Genomic DNA, 20,068 nt, shown 5'->3' with positions numbered 1-20,068 from the left:
CTCCAGTATGGTAACTTCATCAGTGCCCTATATCACGGTTCCTGCTCCTACTGTTGCTGACCTCTGCTCGTGCCCTGCTCCGGTCCCACCTCTTGGCTTCCCTGGCTCCCGCGCTGCTCCGCCTGCCCCGGTCACCACTGGCTAGATTTTTTACATCTCTGCTGCCCGGGTTACTCCTGCTTCCCTGGCCCCCCTGGCTGCTCCTGCATCTTCTGCTGCTCCCTCCTGGATGGGGGATCTGACTGCCATCCTGAAGATGAAGAAGTCGAAGAATAGGTCTCGCATGGTGTCGATGTCTTCACCACCTTCGTCTTCATCATCGTTGTCGTCTGCTACCTCTTCCACGTCTTCTTCTGAGGCTTCTTGGTCGAGGGGTCGAGGAAGAAGAAGGCTGTTTCTTACACCCCCAAGAAGTCCCACCCTAGGATTTCTAAGGACTGCCTTCTTTCACAGGGAATGCAGAGGAATGTCTCGTCGGCTCTTCCCGACCCTTGGGCCAGACAACTGAATCTTTGACCCCGGATCATTTGTTTCAGGAGCTGAGGGCATGCAGACCTCAGTTTGCACACCTGCTGCTGTGCCGAAAAAGTTTGCTGCTAAGGCTGGCACTGTGTTGGACGCTCGTCGCGAGCCGCACCGAGTACCTGGGTCTCTAAGGAGACTCAGGCACCCTGGACTGGTACTAGAGAGACATCTCTCCGTACCGACACAGGCACAGGACAAGAGAAAGAGCCCGGAGATGCAGCTGTCTCAGCTCTTCCTACTGGCACTCCCTCGAGTGCCAAGCAAGGTTCTCAGGAAGGTGCTTTGGCCTCTCGAGTCTGAATACCTGGCAAGATGGAGAAGAGGTCCCCTGCTCAGCCTTCTCACAAGGTTCCGGCGTCGAAGAAGACTGGGGCCCATCTAGAGGACAGTGCAAGTTCTTGCCAGCCAGCCGCACGCTCGACTCCACCAGTCCCTGGTCACGTTTGCATGGCCAGCCTGGCTCATTGGAGTTGAGCGCCCGTCTTGACTCGCATAAACTGCGCCGCTCCCCTCAGTATAATGCTTCGCTGAGGCGAAAGGGTTCTCCTCGACCCAAGTTGTCGTTATCACCACGGGTTGGTGACTGCTCTTGGCCTGCTGCTCCTGCTGGTTCCGCCAGCAGGACCAGTGGGGGTACCCGATCCTCCTCGCCTGTCCCCTCAACCTCCTGGGCTTCCCCTACGAAGTGCGAGCTGGACAGGAGGAGCTCTGGTTAGTAATCTCCCTGGAGTTCGACTACAAAGGCTTACACTCCTGGCTCGGTTCTCGGATCGACCATATCGTGAGCCTGCATAATGCAGGAAGGATCCCAGGGGTCTGCCGAGGTTCTCCCTCCTGCTGGGAGAGTAGATCGGGAGGACCGCGCCCTGGAAGGACTTGAGGGTCCTCTTCCCAAGGCCACGGACACCCCCGAGACACAGAGGACTTTTGCAGAGGTCATTGCGCCGATTCGTCAGCACAATGACCTCGGGGAAGGGACTGCAGCCTCGTCTGTGGATCATCCCTTGCGCCTCGAATCCTTCTGGCTCCGAAGAAGGAACCCAAGGTTTTGGTGGGGCTACCGTGGTCCACACTTGCCAAGGGGGTTCTTGACCAAGTGAATAGCCTTGTGTCTGGACAAAACAATTTGCTTCGTTCAAACTGCTCAGACAAGTTGCTTCCCCCTCCTCTGCCTCAACAGAAGTGATTCTACATGCCCTCGAAAGGGGCATTGCTGCCTAAACAGGTTGACCCAGGCCTGGTCCATCTAGGCCCGGGTCTCTTGCTGCAGCAGCTTACTGAGGAAGGTATCTCCCTTTAGCAGCAAGCAGCAGCAACCCTGGAAGCCACCGCAATGGCGGCTCTCCAGGCAGTCTCCTGGTTGGATCTATGGTTGTTCACAGAATCCAAAGTGGCTGCCTCCTCGGGCGCTATCATACCTGGGGAGGACTTCACTTTCAGGAGACTGTGCCAGTCTGGAGGTACAGCCATCTCCTTCCTCGCTTACCAGACAGCAAACCCGTGGGCCAACCTGGTTCTTAAGCAAAGAGACGCTGTTCTTTCTCGCTTTACCAGGTCTGTGGGACGCCAGTTGGCAGTGACCCTACAGAATGGACCGTTGCTGGGTTTTGCCTCTCTCTTCCCTAAGGAGTTGGTAGATGCTACAGTGGATAAGCATCAGGCCAAAGACAGTGACCGCTTTGTCCACCAATCAATGGCTAAGACCTCGGGGTCTTTGCACTCCACTGTGTCCCGGCCTTAGGGACAGGCTAGCACTTCCTTGGCCCCTAAGAAGTCCCAGACTTTGAAGGGATCCCATGGGAACAACCAGCCTTCTTCCTCCAGAAAGGGTGGACAATCATGCCCCTTTCAGCCCACTTTCCAGTCTAGTAAAGGGAGCAAGGGGCAGAAGAAGAAGAGGAAACGCTAGGGGCGGTGTTCCCCCCAACTGCTGACAAAGGTGGAGGGGTGCCTATCGAGCCATTGGGCAACACGGCAGTGATATGGAGCCGAGACCTGGATAGTGGATGTCCTTCAGGAGGGATATCTACTACCCTTTGAGTCCTGGCCACCCCTCACCGTCACACTGGTCCATCTGCGTACCTACATTCCTGGATCTCCGAAGGACATCGCAAGAAGTGCAGGCCATGCTGAGCAAGGGTGCTGTAGAATTCGTGTCGGATCGGTCCCCAGGCTTTTACAGCTGAATCTTTCTCATAGAGAAAGCCTCGGGGTTTGGAGACCAGTCATAAACCTCTCTCCCCTGAACCGTTTCGTTCGCCAGACCCGGTTCACGATGGAGATGGTGCGATCTGTACTTGCCTCCATCAGGGAGAACGACTTCATGCTTACGGTGTACTTGAAGGATGAGTATTTTCAAATACCCATTCATCCATCCTTTCGCAAGTACCTTCACTTTATCCTCGGGGAGACAGTCTTCCAATTCAGGCACTCTGTTTCGGGCTCTCGACCATTGGCTGGTCCTGGCTTACAGTTGCTATAGGACAGGGATCAGCTCTCGAGTTTTGCCGCGATCTTGGGATTGTGATAAATCTCAAGAAGTCGGATCTCAACCCCAAGCAGAGGATAAAGTACCTGGGCATGCTGATAGACATGGTAGCAGCGTAAGTCTTCCCCTCGGACTCTCGTATTAACAGGTTCAGGAAGGCAGCACAGTTTTTTCTGTCTCGAGAAGAACAGCCAGCTCGGCAATGGCAGGTCGTCATCGGTCACCTGTCGTTATTGGAGAAGCTCCCTCATGGGCATCTTCACCTTCGGGTTCTGCAGTGGAGACTGGAGTTCTGATCCCAGTCTCGAGACCCCCAGTCCTTTCTCATTACTCTTTCCGAGGAGGTTAGAGAGGACCTAGACTGGTACATGGATGACGGGAACCTTTTAATCAGAGATGTCTGCCCACTCCCCCTCCGGACATGCTTCTGTTCTCAGATGCATCGACACCACGGTAGCAGCATACATCAACAAGCAGGGGAGTCTAGTGTCCCTCCCGCTTCACCAGTTGACAATGTAGGTGCACAAGTGGGTGCTGGCTCACTTGCTAGAGCTGTCAGCCAGGTACATTCCAGGCAAGAGGAATGTAGTGGCAGACAAGCTCAGCCGCCAGAATCAGGTGATCAGGACGGAGTGGTCCCTCCACCCGGATGTCGCGGAAAGGTTGTTCAACCTGTGGGGGCATCCAGTCATCAATCTGTTCACCACCTGGCACAACAAAAAACTTCAGGTCTTCTGCTAAGTCGTACCGACCCATGGGCCGCTGCGGAGGGCGAGTTCCAACATCCACAGGACAATTTTGACGTCTACACCTTTCCTCCGTTCTGTCTGATTCACAGGATTCTGTCTGATTCGCAGGGTGATCAGCCAAGTGAAGGTCACCCCGAATCTCAGGATGATTCTGGTGGCTCCCAAATGGCCTCAGGGCATTTGGTATCTCGACCTGCTAGCTCTCCTTTCCGAGGCGCCAAGAGAGATCCCAACCCCCTGGCCCAACCTGCTGTGTCAACCCCACATCAAGCAGTATCATCTGGCAGTGCAGTCCCTGTGTCTTCATGGCCAGCAGTTATCCACCATCTCCTGCAAGCGAGAGGCTTTTCGCATCGCACAGCTACGGAGATGGCTGGATACCTCAGACAGTCCTCTGCAGCGGTATACCAGGGAAAGTGGTATATCTTCTGTGGTTGGTGTCGTGGACGGGGTATCTCTCCAGTTGGAGCTACTGTTCAGCAGGTCACGGACTTCCTCATCTTTCTTCGCTGAGAGAAGCTTCTCTCTGTTTCAGCAGTAAAAGGCTATCGGGCCGCACTCGTCCTAGTCTTGCAGCTGAAAGGGGTAGATATCTCCTCATCCTTCAAGATATCTCTACTGATGAGAAGCTTCGAGAGGTCTTGCCCAGCGAAGAGAGTTGGAGAACTTCACGAACTTTCCTTTAATGTTAAACACTCGAGGGGATGGGGATCGGTTACACTTGATTTCGTCCTAGACTTCGTAGCAGACTCAGAACCCATCGGTCCCTGATGTCGGTTCCAGTCCTTCATGATCCCCTCCCTAGAGGACTTCATAGGTAATGATCCAGATGACATGCTACTGTGTCCTGTTAGAGCTCTGTGGCGCTACCTGAAGAGAACTCACCATCTAGACCAAGAAAGAAGTGTCCAAGAACATGATTTCTTTCTGGCTTCGTGAGACGATAAGGAGAGCGTACTCTGCTGTTGGAGAAGACGACATCGGTAAGCTCGCCTGAGAGCTCTCGAAGTCCGTAGCATTGGTCCGTCCCTCGCATTCCAGAAGTACCTGTCAGTTCCACAGGTACTGAAGGCTGGGGTGTGGTCCCAACAGACCACCTTCACTTCCTTCTACCTTAAGGATATTGCCAACAAGTCCTTGGACACTTTTTCCTTGGGTCCTATGGTGGCTGATCAACAAGTTGTGTAGCTTACCCGGCTCTTCTAACAGGACAGGTTGCATCTCACCTATGATGTATGGTTGTGGATGGGAGAATGAATGTGGAGTGTCTGGCCTCTCTTCCTTCTCATCATCTTGGCTCTCTTCCTAAGGGGAGGGAGCAGACATGCTGTTACATGCTGGATCTGGCGTTCGATGTAGTTAAGCATACAACTCAAGCTTCTGTTCTATTTCCTTTCAGGACATAGAAACATAACTGCTCCTTCCTCTAGCAAGGGGAGGAAGGAGACCTCGACGATAAAATAAACCAAATGTTTATATTTGCCTTAATGTCACCGACTATCAAGGTTCATCCTAGCCTACTTTGCTTGCACTGACATTTCCTCACTCATGCAAAGGGACCCAGAAGTCTAACAATTGATCTTGTGTTCCTTAAAACCTGATCATTTTGTCAGAGGTAGTTTTCCCTTCCTTGCTCTATCGGTCAGGAAGGGAACACAAGGTGTAGCGAACTCCAGTCATTTCAGAGAGACTCACTCAGATTCCTTCCTCCAGCCAGTGAGTCTTCCTGATGTAAAGAACCAACAGTTTGTATATCGTGTTGGAACAAATTATGGTTTTTTAAAGTAAATTGTATTTTTCCTAACTAAACAAACCTGAGGTCCTTTACATTACATTTCATGCCCATCTCATGTCATCCCTCAATCTGATACCTAGGCTGAAAGGCAAACTGGACTGTTTACATCCGGGCAGGCGGGACTCCCACCTCCCGGATGGCAGTTAACTGCCTAACCACCTTGCTCAAAAGTTCAACGGCCATTTCCAGCTTCACTGAAAGTAATTCCTAATGTAAAGTGCTAGAGTCAGACATAGTTCTGCTATAAAACTAGTTAACTAATCCAAAAAAGCCAATAAGCTGACAAAAACTTGTTGGCTACCACAGCAAAGCAATTGTACTTCATCAAAAGACACTGAAAACCATGAAAAAGCTGCTGCAATGGCACCAATGTGTACGATGAGCCGGCAGAAACAAAATTGAGCTTACCTCCCGGTTGTTTTCCCTGCGTACTCCGATAGTGAGCAGAGCCTGCCACCTACACAAAAACAGTAGAAGCATAGTTCCTCATTGGGAAGGTGGGTATCGTTCTCAGCTAGCACTCTGCTGGGCCCGCATTCGATTCTCCGACCGGCCAATGAAGAATTAGAGAAATTTATTTCTGGTGACAGAAAATCATTTCTCTTTATAATGTAGTTCAGATTCCACAATAAGCTGTAGGTCCCGTTGCTAGGTAACCAATTGGATCTTAGCCACGTAAAATAAATCTAATCCTTCGGGCCAGCCCTAGGAGAGCTGTTAACCAGCTCAGTGGTCTGTTTAAACTAAGGTATACTCAACTTAACTACCACAAATTTTTAAAAGACTGCCATGCAAGTTTGAAATGCTAGCTAAATAATTACTTGGTAAGTTATTTATATGAAACCATATTTCTAATATGTACTTATTGAGTAATGGCCAAGAAATTGTAAATACAGTACAATGCTCTCAGGCATACTAAATACAGTCATACCCAAAACTTACGCGAGGTTAGGTTCCAGAACCCCTCGTGCAAGGTGAATTTTCGCGTAAGTTTGGCACGGTCTCTAAAAATGCTAATAAATGCTTATTTCTAAAGTTTAAACACTAAATATGACCCTAATCATGCTCCCAAATTATTAAATTAACTTTTAAATGAAATTAAAGTTACTGTAATTTCATTTAAAAGCTAGCTTAATACATTACCCTTAAAAAAAATAAATAAATGGTTGACATAAAAATAGAGAGGTGGAAGAGAATTTCTGTCTCTCTCCCCTTCCAACCAATCTATTTTTAGAAGTCTTCTCAACCTCTTTCTAATAACGTCTTTGTTCTACGTCTCTTTCTCTTTGTTTTGAAATGCTTTTACATGAACAAACAGTGTTTTTATTTTGACTAATACAACTCTTAGTTATTATGTCTCTATGTTTTAGAACGTATTTGCCACACTAGAGCATTTTCACTTTGTAGACAGTACAGGTAAAATTAGATCAATTTAAACTATCTACTATACAGGTAAAGACGTACAGATAAATAATAAGTTGTAAAAATGTGTGAGCACTAACTATGAACGAGAGAGAGAGAGAGAGAGAGAGAGAGAGAGAGAGAGAGAGAGAGAGAGAGAGAGAGAGAGAGGAGAGAGATTGTCATTACTTGAAATATCAAGTTAAATTATTTATGAATTATTACGGAGAGAGAGAGAGAGAGAGAGAGAGAGAGAGAGAGAGAGAGAGAGATAAGGGTTGTCCTTACTTAAGACAGTGAAATTATTTATCAATTGTTACAGAAAGAGAGAGAGAGAGAGAGAGAGAGAGAGAGAGAGAGAAGAGAGAGAGAGAGAGTTTACTTAGAGAGAGAGAGAGAGAGAATCTCCCCCATTGTCATTACTTGAAATATCAAGTTAAATTATTTATGAATTTTATTAGAGAGAGAGAGAGAGAGAGAGAGAGAGAGAGAGAGAGAGAGAAAGAGAGAGAGAGATATTGTCCTTACTTGAAATATCAAGTTAAATTATTTATGAATTATTACAGAGAGAGAGAGAGAGAGAGATACAGTTGAGAGAGAGAGAGAGAGAGAGACTTAATCACCTTGACCACTAATCAGCAACCCCCTCTTGTCATGTTAAAGTGACATGTCTGACAGCTTTTTGCCTTAGAGCTTCTTATAAAAATGAGGAAAAATATTTGTTTGTTTAAAAATAATGACACAAATTTTTTCATTACAGTTATATTATTATTATTATTATCATTATTATTATTATTATTATTATTATTATTATTTAATCTTATCAATCTTATTATTTGAAAATTAGTATTTATTATTAGGTAAAAAATTTATTTATCATGCAAAACAAATAAACATATACATGTACCATAAAAATTCTCTCATCTCAGTAAATGAGAGAGAGAGAGAGAGAGAGAGAGAGAGAGAGAGAGAGAGAGAGAGAGAGAGAGAGAGAAATTATTACTTTCAGTATTTAATGTTATTTAATTTACAACATTAAGACATAAAAAATTAAACAAACACTTTTGCAGGGTTCCAGTACTGTATTTGCAAATGTTCGCGTGTCTGTGAATTCGCGCAACTCAAATTGCTCAAGTTTGGGGTATTACTGTAATGTATGTATTATTTTAAACCTCCATATTTAATTCTGTTTCAACTGCATTCCCACAGCCAACATATGAAGCACCTATCTCCAAAAACAGTAAATTTTAAAATAATGTGTATTTTTCCTAATATACAAACATAAAGTTCTTTACATAGGATTTAGACTGTGGATGTGAGCTGGATTAGCCATTTAACTTTCAGACAAGATCGTTAACTATAGATGGATACGGGGGAAGCCCCGCCCCACATTGTACTGTACAGTACTGCACTCCACTTTGCCAGAATGAGGGGTGGCTGGGGTGGGACATGAATGTAAGGAACTTCAGGTTTGTATGTTAGAAAAATACAAATTGATTTAAAAATTTACTATTTGTTCCTACACAAACACAAACCTTCGTTCTTTACATAGGAGAATTACCCATTGGTGGGAGGGGTCTGGGGAATCCCTGGACTGACCTGTTGGTTCTACTGTACCACGCAGGAATACCTTCCTGGTCTGGAAGAGCTGAGGTAGGAATCCAGCACATCTAGCTTGTTGGATATGCAATATTGACACTGATAGACTTCTGGGTGTACAGTAATGAGCTTGCTTCATTATGTTTGATGAAGGCTTGGAGGAATCCAAAAGTGAAGGAGACAATAAAACCTGCTAATAAAACCAACAGGTTTTTTCATTGTCTATCCCTCTCTCCCATTGTCTAACGAGAGGGGAGGACATGCATGCAATCAACCTACAAAAAGATGGACAGGGTGCCCCTGTCATGTACTCACCTGCAAAACTTGTTCGTCCAGCACATGACAGCTCACTACCTGCCTCTCTGCCGTATGAGAGAGAAAGGTAAAGAGAAAAGGGAGAATCACACACATTCTCTCTTGCTTACTGTTCAACTTAGATGAGATGCCACCTGTCCCCTAAAAGGAGCCGGATGAGCTAATAAAATGGTTGGGCTGCCACCACAGAACCCAAGAAAAATGTGTCCAAGGACTTGTGGGTAATGTCCTGAAGTAAAACGAGGTAAATGTGGTCTCGCACGACTACTGTACAAACTGCTCGCAGTATCTATTGAACTGACAAGTTCTTCTAAAATGCAAGGGACAACGCAGTACCCCTAACTTTGTGAGAGAGAGAGAGAGAGAAAGATAACAGTTGTCCGTACTTAAGAAAGTGAAGTTTTTTATGAATTATTTCGGGACACAGAGAGAGAGAGAGAGAGAGAGAGAGAGAGAGAGAGAGAGAGAGAGAGAGAGAGAGAGAGAGAGAGAGAGAATCACATAAGAAACCTTTAACCCCCTAATCAGCAACACTCCCCCTTCTTGTCATGTTAAATCAACATGTTTGACAGCTTGCTGCCTTCGAGCTTCTTACAGAAGATGAGGGAAAGATATTTGTTTGTTTAATATCAGATGAATTTTGTAATTACAGATTTATTATTATTATTATTATTATTATTATTGTTATATTATTATTATTTTATTATCATTATTATTATTATCATATTTAATCTTATTAATTTTACTAATATTTGAAAATTAGTACTTATTATTAGGTAAAAAATTTATTTATCATACAAAACAAATAAACATATACATGTACCATAAAAATTCTCTCATCTCAGTAAGAGAGAGAGAGAGAGAGAGAGAGAGAGAGAGAGAGAGAGAGAGAGAGAGAGAGAGAGAGAGAGAGAGAGAGAGAGAAATTATTACCTTTATTATTTAATATTATTTAATTTACACATAAAAGCTTAAAAACTTATGTTACATAAAAAATTAAACTTTAAACACTTTTGCAGGGTTCCTCAGTATTCACAAATGCTCGCGTGTCTGTGAAAAACTTGTGTATGACAATTAGTTAGGTTCCAATGAAAAGTTTGCATGTCTGTGAATTCGCACAACTCGAATCGCACAAGTTCAGAGTATTACTGCACTACACAGTCCTCAAGGAAGGGGGATCGAAAAGGACTCAAATCTGGCATCAGGAACCAACAGATTCTGAGTCTTCACCATAAATTTCAGGACAAACTTAAGCGTAATAGATCCCCATCCTCAAGTGCTTAACATCAAGAGAGACGCCGTGAAGCCCACCTACTCTCTTTGCTGAAGACAGGGCAAGCAAGAAAACAGTCTTTAACATTAGATCCCTGTCTGACAACTCTCTCAACAGCTCATACAGCATATGAGTTAGACTACTCAAGATGAGAGCCACGTCCACTCAGGGGGCCTGAGTTTCCTGGGTGGAAAAGACTGTGTGGAGCTTGTCAGAAGCATAGAGATCTCCGACGAGGACGAGAGATCAGAGCCCTTCAACTGAAGGGCCTGGCCAAGAGCAGTTGTATAGCCCTTACTGGCCAAAATGGAGAGACGCTTCTCTCAGCAAAGAAAGACGAGTAAGTCTACCACCTACTGAAGAAAAGCTCTGACTGGAGAGATACCCCGTTGATAACACCAACTACAGAAGACAGCCCATTTCCCCTGGTACACAGCCACTGAGGATTTCTACAGGTATCCGGACATCTTCCCTGTGTGTCAAGAAAACTTTCTCACTCACAGGAGATGCTGGATAGTCTCCACTGCCTGGTGATACCTCTCGATGTGCAGCTGGCACAGAAGGTTGTGTCACAAGGGAATCTCTCTCAGGTCCACAGGCAACAGAGCCAGCAGATCCAGGAATTACTCATGTGTGGCCACTTGGGAGTCGCCAGTCAATAGAAGATTCAGGGTGACTAGAACCCTGTTGATCACCTGACGAATTATACAAAACAGAGGGAAGGCGCAAGCCCTTAAAGCTGTCACATGGGTGCTGGAAAGCATCCTCTAACACAGCCCACAGGTCTGGCACAATCAAGCAGAACACCAGTAACTTCCTGTTGTACCAGGTTGCGAACAGGTCTATTTTTGGGACTCCCCATAATTCGAAGAATCTCTCTGCAATGTCCTCGTGTAAAGACCACTCTGTCCCCATCACCTGACTCCGGCAACTGGGCTTGTCTGCCATCATATTCCAAGACCCTGGAATGTACCTGGCCGACAGCTCCACTGAGTGTGCTACTGCCCACTCATGCACCTGCACCGCCAACCTGTGCAGGTGGAAGGACACCAATCCCCCCAGCTTGTTGACATATGCCACTACCATAGTGTTGTCACTCATCAACACCACAGAGTGCCCCATCATTCAGCACTCGGTCCTGAAACTCTTGTAGGGCTAAAAAAGCTGCAAAGATGCCTTGAGTTCCAGTACATTGATGTGGAGGTGTCTGCCATTCTGGTCCTATGCAACTGAGACCAGCAACTTCTCCAGGTGAGTGCCCTACCCCTCAGTCAATGTATCAGAAAACAGAAGCATCTTGGGAAGGGGAGTGTCCAACAGCACCCCTATTAAGAGGTTCCTATCATCTAACCATCAAGCTAGATCTCTCCTCGCTTCTTCCAACAGAGGACTAGGAGAGAAAGTATGATCCCTCACTGGAGACCAAAACTCTTTTTTATCCTCCACTGGAGGCCAAACCTGGCACACTGAACATGGGCTGTTCTGTCTGGTTACACTCATGCTTATAGCAAGACATACATGGAGAATGAGGGTCAACCTCAGAGGAGAAGAACCAATTACACAGCCTGTCCTTTCTTGGACAGCGCCTAAACACCTACTTTTTATATACGTAACTTACCCAGTAATTACTTAGCTAAGAGTTTCTCTTGCCTTGGCAGCTCAAATTCAAAAATTCACGGGTTAGCGCTTCACAGTTTAGTGCAGGTGACTGGTCCCATCCACTAATTTGAGTATCAGGAACTACCTGGCAAATACTTGTCATTACATTTCTGTCAACACTTGTGTCAACAATGAGCGTCTTTGGCAGCTTTGTTCTTGAATTTGCTGATCGGAGACAAGATTTTGGTGATGTTTTATTGCTGATTTGGGGTAGCCTTCAAGCCTACAGCATTCAGGACAATATTTGATTGTTTTGTTTATGTTGTCATATTTCACAAAAGTAGCGAATTCGCAATCAACTGTTTAACTACCGGTAGTGTAGTTTAACTGCAATATCACCTCTGCTGGTGAATGTAAACATTGTGTTTGTTGTCAAACCAGTAATTATGATTTTGTATACAGTATTGTACTTATCTGCAAATCTCCATCTTAATTAGTATTTGAGACATGTATGTATGATGTTACTGTGTGTACTTCATCTGGGTCGGTAAAGGTTAATTTCCTTTTCCAAATACAGTAAACACCCAGTATTTGCGGGGGATGCGTACCACACGCCCCCGTGAATAGCTAAAATCCGCCAATACTTAAAACCCCTCTAAAAACACTTAGAACTGCCTATTTTAATAGTTCCAACACAAAATAAACTCTAAACATGCTTATACCTGAGCATTTTAATAGTTTTATCACAAAAAGTGCATTCAGTCCTGAAAATATGAAAATACAGTAATTAAGTGAATATTTCCCAGTGAAAAATACCATGAATGGGTGAATTTTCTGTGAATACAGGCAGTCCCCGGTTATCGGTGGGGTTCCGTTTCTGAGGGTGTGATGATAACTCAAAATCACCGCTAACAGAAAATTGGCAATTTCGGCGCTTTTTCTGTGATTTTCGGGGGTTATCAGCGCCGAAAAGCGCCAATTTTCGGTTATCGGCACCTCTGTTAGGTATGTATCAGCACCAATACCCAGTTATCGGCGACGATAAGCGGAAATCGGCGATTTTCGGTGCTGAAAATTGCCAATTTTTGTCCCTAGACAAGCGCCATGAAACCGGATCGCTGTTAACCGAGCCTGCCGTTAACCGGGGACTGCCTGTAATGTGCATATATGTTCCACAGAGAAATCCGTGAATAGGTGAGTCCGTGAATAGGTGAGTCCACGAATACAGGGGGTTTACTGTACTGTAATAATAATACAGGCAATCCCTGGTTATTGGCAGTGGTTCCGTTCTGACAGTGTTACAATAAGTGAAAATCGCCGATAACCGAAGATCGGCGATTTTTGGCACTTATTGGCGCCGATAACCGGAGATTGTCACCTCTGTTAGGTATGTATTGTAGCGATAAGCGGAAATCGGCGATTTTCGGTACCGAAAATCACCGACTTTCATCACTAGAAAAGCACCGTAAAACTGGATCACCGGTAACCAAGCCTGCCGATAACCAAGGACTGCCTGTATTGTGTTTGCTAACGAACTGACTTTCATTTCTGAGCAGTGTAAGAAACTTAAGGTTTTGCGTTTGCTACCTTGTTTTTTCGATTAGCATACAAAAATGTCAATATTGCATTATCTACCCAACCAATATTTTCAGTAATGAAATGCATAACTGTAATTCTCATATAGTGTGATAGGAATTGAGATATGTATGTATGATGGTACTCTGTGTACGTCATCTTGGTCGGTAAAGGTTAACTTTCCTTTTCTGAGTAGCGTAATAAACGTAACCTTGTATTCGCTACCGGACTGATATTTTGGGAAATGAAATGCATATCTGCAAGTCTCAAATAATGTGTGATAAGTACTGAGATATTTATGTATGATGGTACTCTGTGTACTTCAACTTTGGTTGGTAAAAGTTAACTTTTCTTTTCCAAGTAGCATAATATACGCATATACTGTGTTCGCCACCGGACCAGTATTTTCAGCAATGAAATGCATATGTAAAGTCACCAAATCGGCGCCAGGATAGTGTTTCAGCTAGCCATTAATTAAGTCTCCGCTGAGCTTGTTTTCTTTGGTGACTTCCGTTTTCTTCAAGCTCAATTAGTCACGCCTAAAACGTGCCAGGTCACGCATTTTAATCATTTTTACTTTATGGTATTTATACGAATGTCACACATTGTGTATCAATGTTTCTTCATTCACAGCATCAAGACTGATCTATTTGTAGGAAATGAAATTATTGTTTATTGTTTCACCTCAGGTCACAGTCAATTCCATTGTCAAGTGGATCTCAAATAATGTCGTTTCTTTGATAAGTACAGTGGTGACCCCGATATTTATGTCATGATGTCTTGGCTCCAGGATTTCTCCAAACGCCTTAGCGGCCTAAACACGTAACCAGCGTTTGAGCAACCAGCCGCCACTTGGTTGGTAAAGTAAGGGGTCAAAGGAGCGTTTTACCTACTTTTCATTTTTACTTTATGGTATTTATACAAGTATCACATGTTTCTTCATTCACAGGCATCAAGACTGTATACTTGTAGCTCTGTGTATTGTAATTTGTACTCGTTCACTGCATATTATTGTTTATTGTTTCGACCAGGTCACAGTCAATTTCCATTGTCTCTCACGGCCAGCGTCAGTTTATAAGCTGCCTGGATCTGTAATAAAGTAGCAGTAACTTTTTTGCCTGCTCGTTTCTTTGACACCTCACATACAGTATCTGCAAGTCTCAATTAGCATTTGAAAGGAAATGAGATATCTGTATAATGGTACTCTGTGTACTTCATAACATTTGTCCTTAAAGAATTAATAAACATCTTATTATTGCATTTTCCTTTGCAGAACTGAAAAGTGTAAGAGCAGGAATGCAGTAAGAGATAATTGTGCTCAATGTTTTAGTTACGATGAGCTTTTGGGAAGAATATGTTCTCGACAGCCAAGAACCGTGCTCCGGTACCTGCTTCGAAAGTACATAATACACTACACAAGGATGACACGAATCGTGAAGAGTTCCACATTTTTTAGCTCAGTCTATGATCGCCCAGTAGCACTCGCCAGCTCAAGCTACTGGCTTGACTGGCGCCAACTATCGGGTGCTCAGCACCCGCTATCAAGAGCTAGGCGCTCACTCTCTGGCACTCGGCACCAGTTACTGAGATCCTGGCGCCATCTCTCTCCTACTGCTAACCTTCCTGCCTTCCTGGCTCCATCGCTTCCTTCCTGTGCCATTGCCAATCTTGATTTAGGTTAACAGATGTTAACCTTGTGATAGTGAAGTGTTGTGCAGTGGAGGAGGTGTCTACTTGTCCCTTGATTCTCCTACGCAAGGGTCCTTGTCATGCTTCCCCAAACCTGGGAGGAGGCATACTGGAAGTCCAAGGGAAGTCGGGGGTTTACATATGAGTATTCACTCCCTCAGCTGAGCCTGCTGCCAGCCCCAGGTATCAACAGACAGCCACTGGAAACGCGTCTTACTGGATGTGTAGTGGCGGTAGTGGCTATCCGGCCCTATCAGCTCTGCTAAACCCAGTCCCTGTCAGACTCCCCTAAACCTGGGAGGAGGCATACTGTCGGTCCATGGGAGTCCAAAGGGGTTTTGCCCCTGGTTAGCTGTCCCTCAGTCAAACCTGCTGTCCACAGGTGTCAAAGGACAGCCGTGGGAAAGGCATCCATAGAGATGTGCCTTTTTCTAGTGGTAGTCAGGTGTAGAAAAATGCTAATGGTGTTTTTTCTAATGAATATCAGCCGCTGAAGAGGCATTTTTTCTGATGATATTCACCCTTCTCTGCTCTCCTGTAAGCATCTCAGGGAGTAGGGGTATAGCTCACACCTTCTTATTTCTTCTGGGACAGCCCTGAACTTTTGTCTCCTGAACTTATGGTTGTGGAACGCCAGTGTTGGCGCCAAGCGGACCATCATTGTACGGGCATTTTTTTTGTCCACTTCCATAGCTCCCATTGAGCACCCTAGCGCCTAATAGCGCCCGAGCACCCTATAGCACCGGAGCTCCTCTTCATATAGAGCTCACAGCACCAGCTCTCATATGTCTGGCACCAGCCTACCAGTGGCTGATGCCAGTCTTTCTTTAGCTCAGCGCCTGTCTCTTCTGGGAAAATACTGTTGTTCTTTTTTGTGCGCAATTTCCAATTGAAAGCCTGACTCCGGCCTTCAAGTGGCCAACGCTAGTCTTTGATCATTGAGTGTCCTCTCTGAAGTATTGGATTCCCTCCTTTGAGTACCATACAAACACTCTCAGGTGGTTTTGTACCTTTTCAGCCGGTTCCAAAATCATTACATGACTTAATGTTTTGAACTTCACCTACAGTTCACAGATGACCAGAACTGCTCCCTTTTGTGAAGTCAATTGGTTTCTCAAAGCACTGTCCTTTGCAGACAGGCTCTTTGGTGTAAAGATTTTGAGCTTGTTGAAGAAAGTTATCACCTCTACAGGGAGTTGGGAGTCTAACTTTGCTTTGTAAGGGAACAAGACAAGTGTTTTTTGTCCTTTACTACCTCTGATCCTTAGACAGAATTAGTTCTCCTGGCTGAAGCTCTTGTCAAGATTGGAAGTAAGGTCTTTCTTGACTGACCCCAGGAGCAGGGGCTAAGAAGATAGGAGCCTCCAAAGTGTTGCCAAGAGACATCACTTCAGCTCGTCTCTTAATCCTGTCCTATGCTGTAAGGACGATTAAGTTAGTTAATTTTTGAGATTTTCACTCCTTTGTTGGGATCACAAAAAGGGACCCTTGGTTCTCTTTCTTCTATTGGCAGAAACACCCAGTCTCTATCAGCCCTCTTTTCTTTGCCTTCAGCCATCTACCAAGAGAATCACAGCTAATTTCAGACAGCATATATCCTCGGTCCGTTTTCCCTCTCTTTAGCTGCACCTGATCAACTTCAGAGCTCTTGGCACCAGATTTCTGGCACCGAATCCTGAGCTCCTGACACCTGATCCAGAGCACTTGACATTTTCTAGCCATACAGGACTAGGCTCCCACCTCTGAACGCCTAGTTCCTTTTAACAGATTGTTTTTTTCTACAGCATTGTGGTTGACTGCAGCAGAAGTCGTCACCTCTGGTTTCGTTCAAGACCATTTTTTATCCCATGGCCAGACTTTGGTGTCTTTTGTGGACTTCCCAAGTTCCTGTGAGCATGTCAGATATTAGTTTTGGCTAAAAACAGTTCCGCATATGTTTTCAGTCTGTATGAGGTGTCATCGAGTCCATGCTGGGCATTATTGCATAAGAAGTCGATCCCGCCCTGATGGCCATGTCTCCATGGCTGTCAAGCACTGGCAGGGTCGACGACTAGTCCACTTAGTTGTCTGCAAGTCTACACGATGTTCTTCGATGCTTGGTTGCAGAGACTAACCGAACAGTCCTATCATCCATTCTCCAGGCCGTTTGTATGAAGTTTCTGGTTATGTAGGATACTTCATTTTTTCTTGTCCACGTACAGACTCCAAATATATCGCAGACCCATCTTACAAGACAAAGTCTGCCAGTTTGGGAGTTGTTAGGCTTTGACAGCTTTGGCAAGCCTCCTATCAAGCCTTCGCCCCGCAAAGGGACAAGGAATCATAGCTAGGTTCCGCTGTTTTTTTCCCAAGACCGGAATTTTCAGCTGGACCTATGGTGGTATCTGTCCAAATTTAGTCTTTCAGAGGAAGTCCTTCACCATGAGACTAATCTTAGACTGCTTCTCACTCCTTGTTCTAGTCAAGAGAGCCCACTCAGGCATCTGGGAATTTCCGGGATGTGTCCCCAGGAGAATGGAACCTTCACACTATGCCATATAGCTGAAAGCCTTTCGCTACAGTCTTTTTTGACCCTCGCTCTTTCCAAGACTGAGGTATTCCTATAGACTAGACCACAGTCCTTACTTTTTTACACAAGCACTCGCCCCCAAGTGACAAGAGAGTTTTTTACTATGATCAATTGATCGAGTCTTTTCTAGTCCAAATGGAGCATCCATCACTGTCAGTGAATGGTTCGTGGTCTTTATTTCAGTGCAAGCGACAGTCTTATCTGGTTGTGCTTATATTGGTGCTGCGCCCAGGGCAAGAGCACTTTTTAAAGTTATGCTAACCATCGGATAACTCCTTGAACTGTATAACTTCCACTGATGCTTTGCTAGCCATTGGAGTACTCCTTGGCTACAAAGCTCCCACTCAAGTATAGAAGCTCCTGGCTTTACCGCCACATTGCTACAGGTTACGCTGAACAACAACCACAGGCAGTTCTCTACTGCAGGCTCTCTTAACTAACAAGGAACTACTGTACAAGCATTGTATCCAATGCTGGTAACATATCTAGCATCTCAAATCATTACATGAAGTAATGACTGGGAACAGAATTTGTTCATGAATCCCCACCACCTGTCAATATGGATTCACCTGAGTAATTGCTTGGTAAGTTACTTATATAAAAATGACATTTTTATAATAAAATAAAGTTTTATATATAATTACCCAGTAATTATGGACAGAGCCCTCCCTCCTCCCCTCACATGGACATAGAGCATAAACGTAATGACGAGTATTTGCCAAGCAGTTCCTGATATTATCGTTATTATGCGACGGGTGGGTGGGGCTTCCCCCTACTCTTTGATAGTTAACGACCTTGTCTGAAAGTTGAATGGCCATTCCAGCTCATGTCTGCAAGCTAAATCCTACATAAAGAAAGAAGGTTCGTATTTGTGTAGGAACAAAAAATTTATTTTTGTAAGATTCTACAATACATTTCAGACATTAACAAAAAGTGAATAATGTCCCTAAACATTAAGAGAACTGTACAATGTGATACAATTTTGTGAACAATACTTACTGTGGGTTTCTTTGTGCTCAGCAAAATCATTAAGTGCATGAAATGTCCTGCCACAGGTTCCACAAATGAATGAGTCCATCCTGTAGTTAATGCTGCGAACAAAGTACAGGGTATTAATGATCTGTTTTGAACTAAGTTCTAGTACTAAAATCAATTTAAAAAACAAATACTGTACTTAATTTACTCATGCATTAAATGAAATCATTACTACTAAAGAACTAATTATGGTACACTGTGTTTCAAAATTAAGCAACGACTGATGACACTGAAGTAAGGTAGCTAACTGCCACATGGAGGGCTTTTCAGTATTCTCAAAACTAAGATATTTTAGTTCATTTGATATATTCCAGTACCAACTTGACAGAGATTCCATGACAGTCTATGGTGCAATGTTCTCCTTCATTCTTGGGTGATTTTTGCATGTGTGGCAGTTCTGAATTTACTTTAGTATGACTTTTATTTCTTAAATAAGTAATTTGTTTCCATGAAATCAAGGCTTCTGCCATTATTAATATTGTTGTATGACAATGTCAGTGACAACTCAGGACCCACATTTGCAGTTTAAAACTGTGTGAAGCAGGGGTTTCTTAAAGTTCTTGATGGCGAGCTCACCACAGTGTATGTACAGTAGCATGAAGTGCTATACTAGGTGCTAAAGCATGTGGTGTCTGCATTCCATAAGACAGACTGCTATGCTATACAAGCATAGTTACAAGTAAGAGCGGATATCATTTTAATAGTAGGTGATCTCTCCCTCACTTCTTCCTGGACATGTTAGGTAGCTGGCTTCCACTTTCCTAATTGTACCTCTACATAACTACCTGCAACTATGATTGGGCTCCCAAGGTGTATGGGCTATAGCCTATATTAGAAAAGGCAAAATAAAGCAACTGCATCTGATGGAAACGGCATTTAGTGTTATAACTGAATTAACCTTACCTAACCTAACTACAGTACCTAGAAATATTTTATAATTAGCCTAACTTTATATAATATTACAGCCCGTACTTAGACTTTTCCTAGCTGGAGGTATTTTCCCAAAAGACTCTTCACATCTTATGCTTTATTCAGGAATATATGCACCTCACAAAATTACTTACTGGGTGTGTCAGATGAAGGTCTTACCCCTTCCAAAACATCATTTTTCATTATCATTAATATTTTTAAGTTAGTTTGTGCCTTTATAGGTTTAAACATTTAATAGGTTCTCTTCACTCTCCTGTGACTTGTGCATTCTCTGCCAGAATTTCCAGACCTATGTCTTTATCTAAGCCCCTTTTTCAAAATTTCCTTAGCCTTCCTTAAGTTTCCATCCTGTTATTTCCATATCTGTTACTTTTCTGGCTAACTGCTCCTCATATATAGAAACCATTTAAATCTATGAGTTATCAGCCTATTTTCCAGCCTCTGGGCACCACATCTCTCAGCTACCTCATTTATTATATAATTTTCCCACCACACTCTGGCCATTGATTAATCTTAGCATTCTATA

General features: G+C 44.2%; 1 protein-coding gene across 2 annotated transcripts in view; it reads right to left on the bottom strand.

Annotated features, from left to right (window-relative positions):
* LOC136827975 (uncharacterized) overlaps positions 1 to 20,068 on the bottom strand; it is a 57,083-nt gene that overhangs the window by 26,974 nt on the left and 10,041 nt on the right. For both annotated transcript variants that reach the window (XM_067085555.1, XM_067085556.1), the window contains exon 2: positions 18,577 to 18,668. In XM_067085555.1, the coding sequence (XP_066941656.1) occupies positions 18,577 to 18,655 (79 nt within the window). In that variant the 5' untranslated portion in view covers positions 18,656 to 18,668. The remainder of the gene's footprint in view (positions 1 to 18,576; positions 18,669 to 20,068) is intronic.

This window comes from Macrobrachium rosenbergii, chromosome 42 (genome assembly GCF_040412425.1).
Source record: "Macrobrachium rosenbergii isolate ZJJX-2024 chromosome 42, ASM4041242v1, whole genome shotgun sequence".
NCBI classification, from domain to species: Eukaryota; Metazoa; Arthropoda; class Malacostraca; order Decapoda; family Palaemonidae; genus Macrobrachium; species Macrobrachium rosenbergii.
This window is presented reverse-complemented; position numbering and strand designations above follow the sequence as displayed.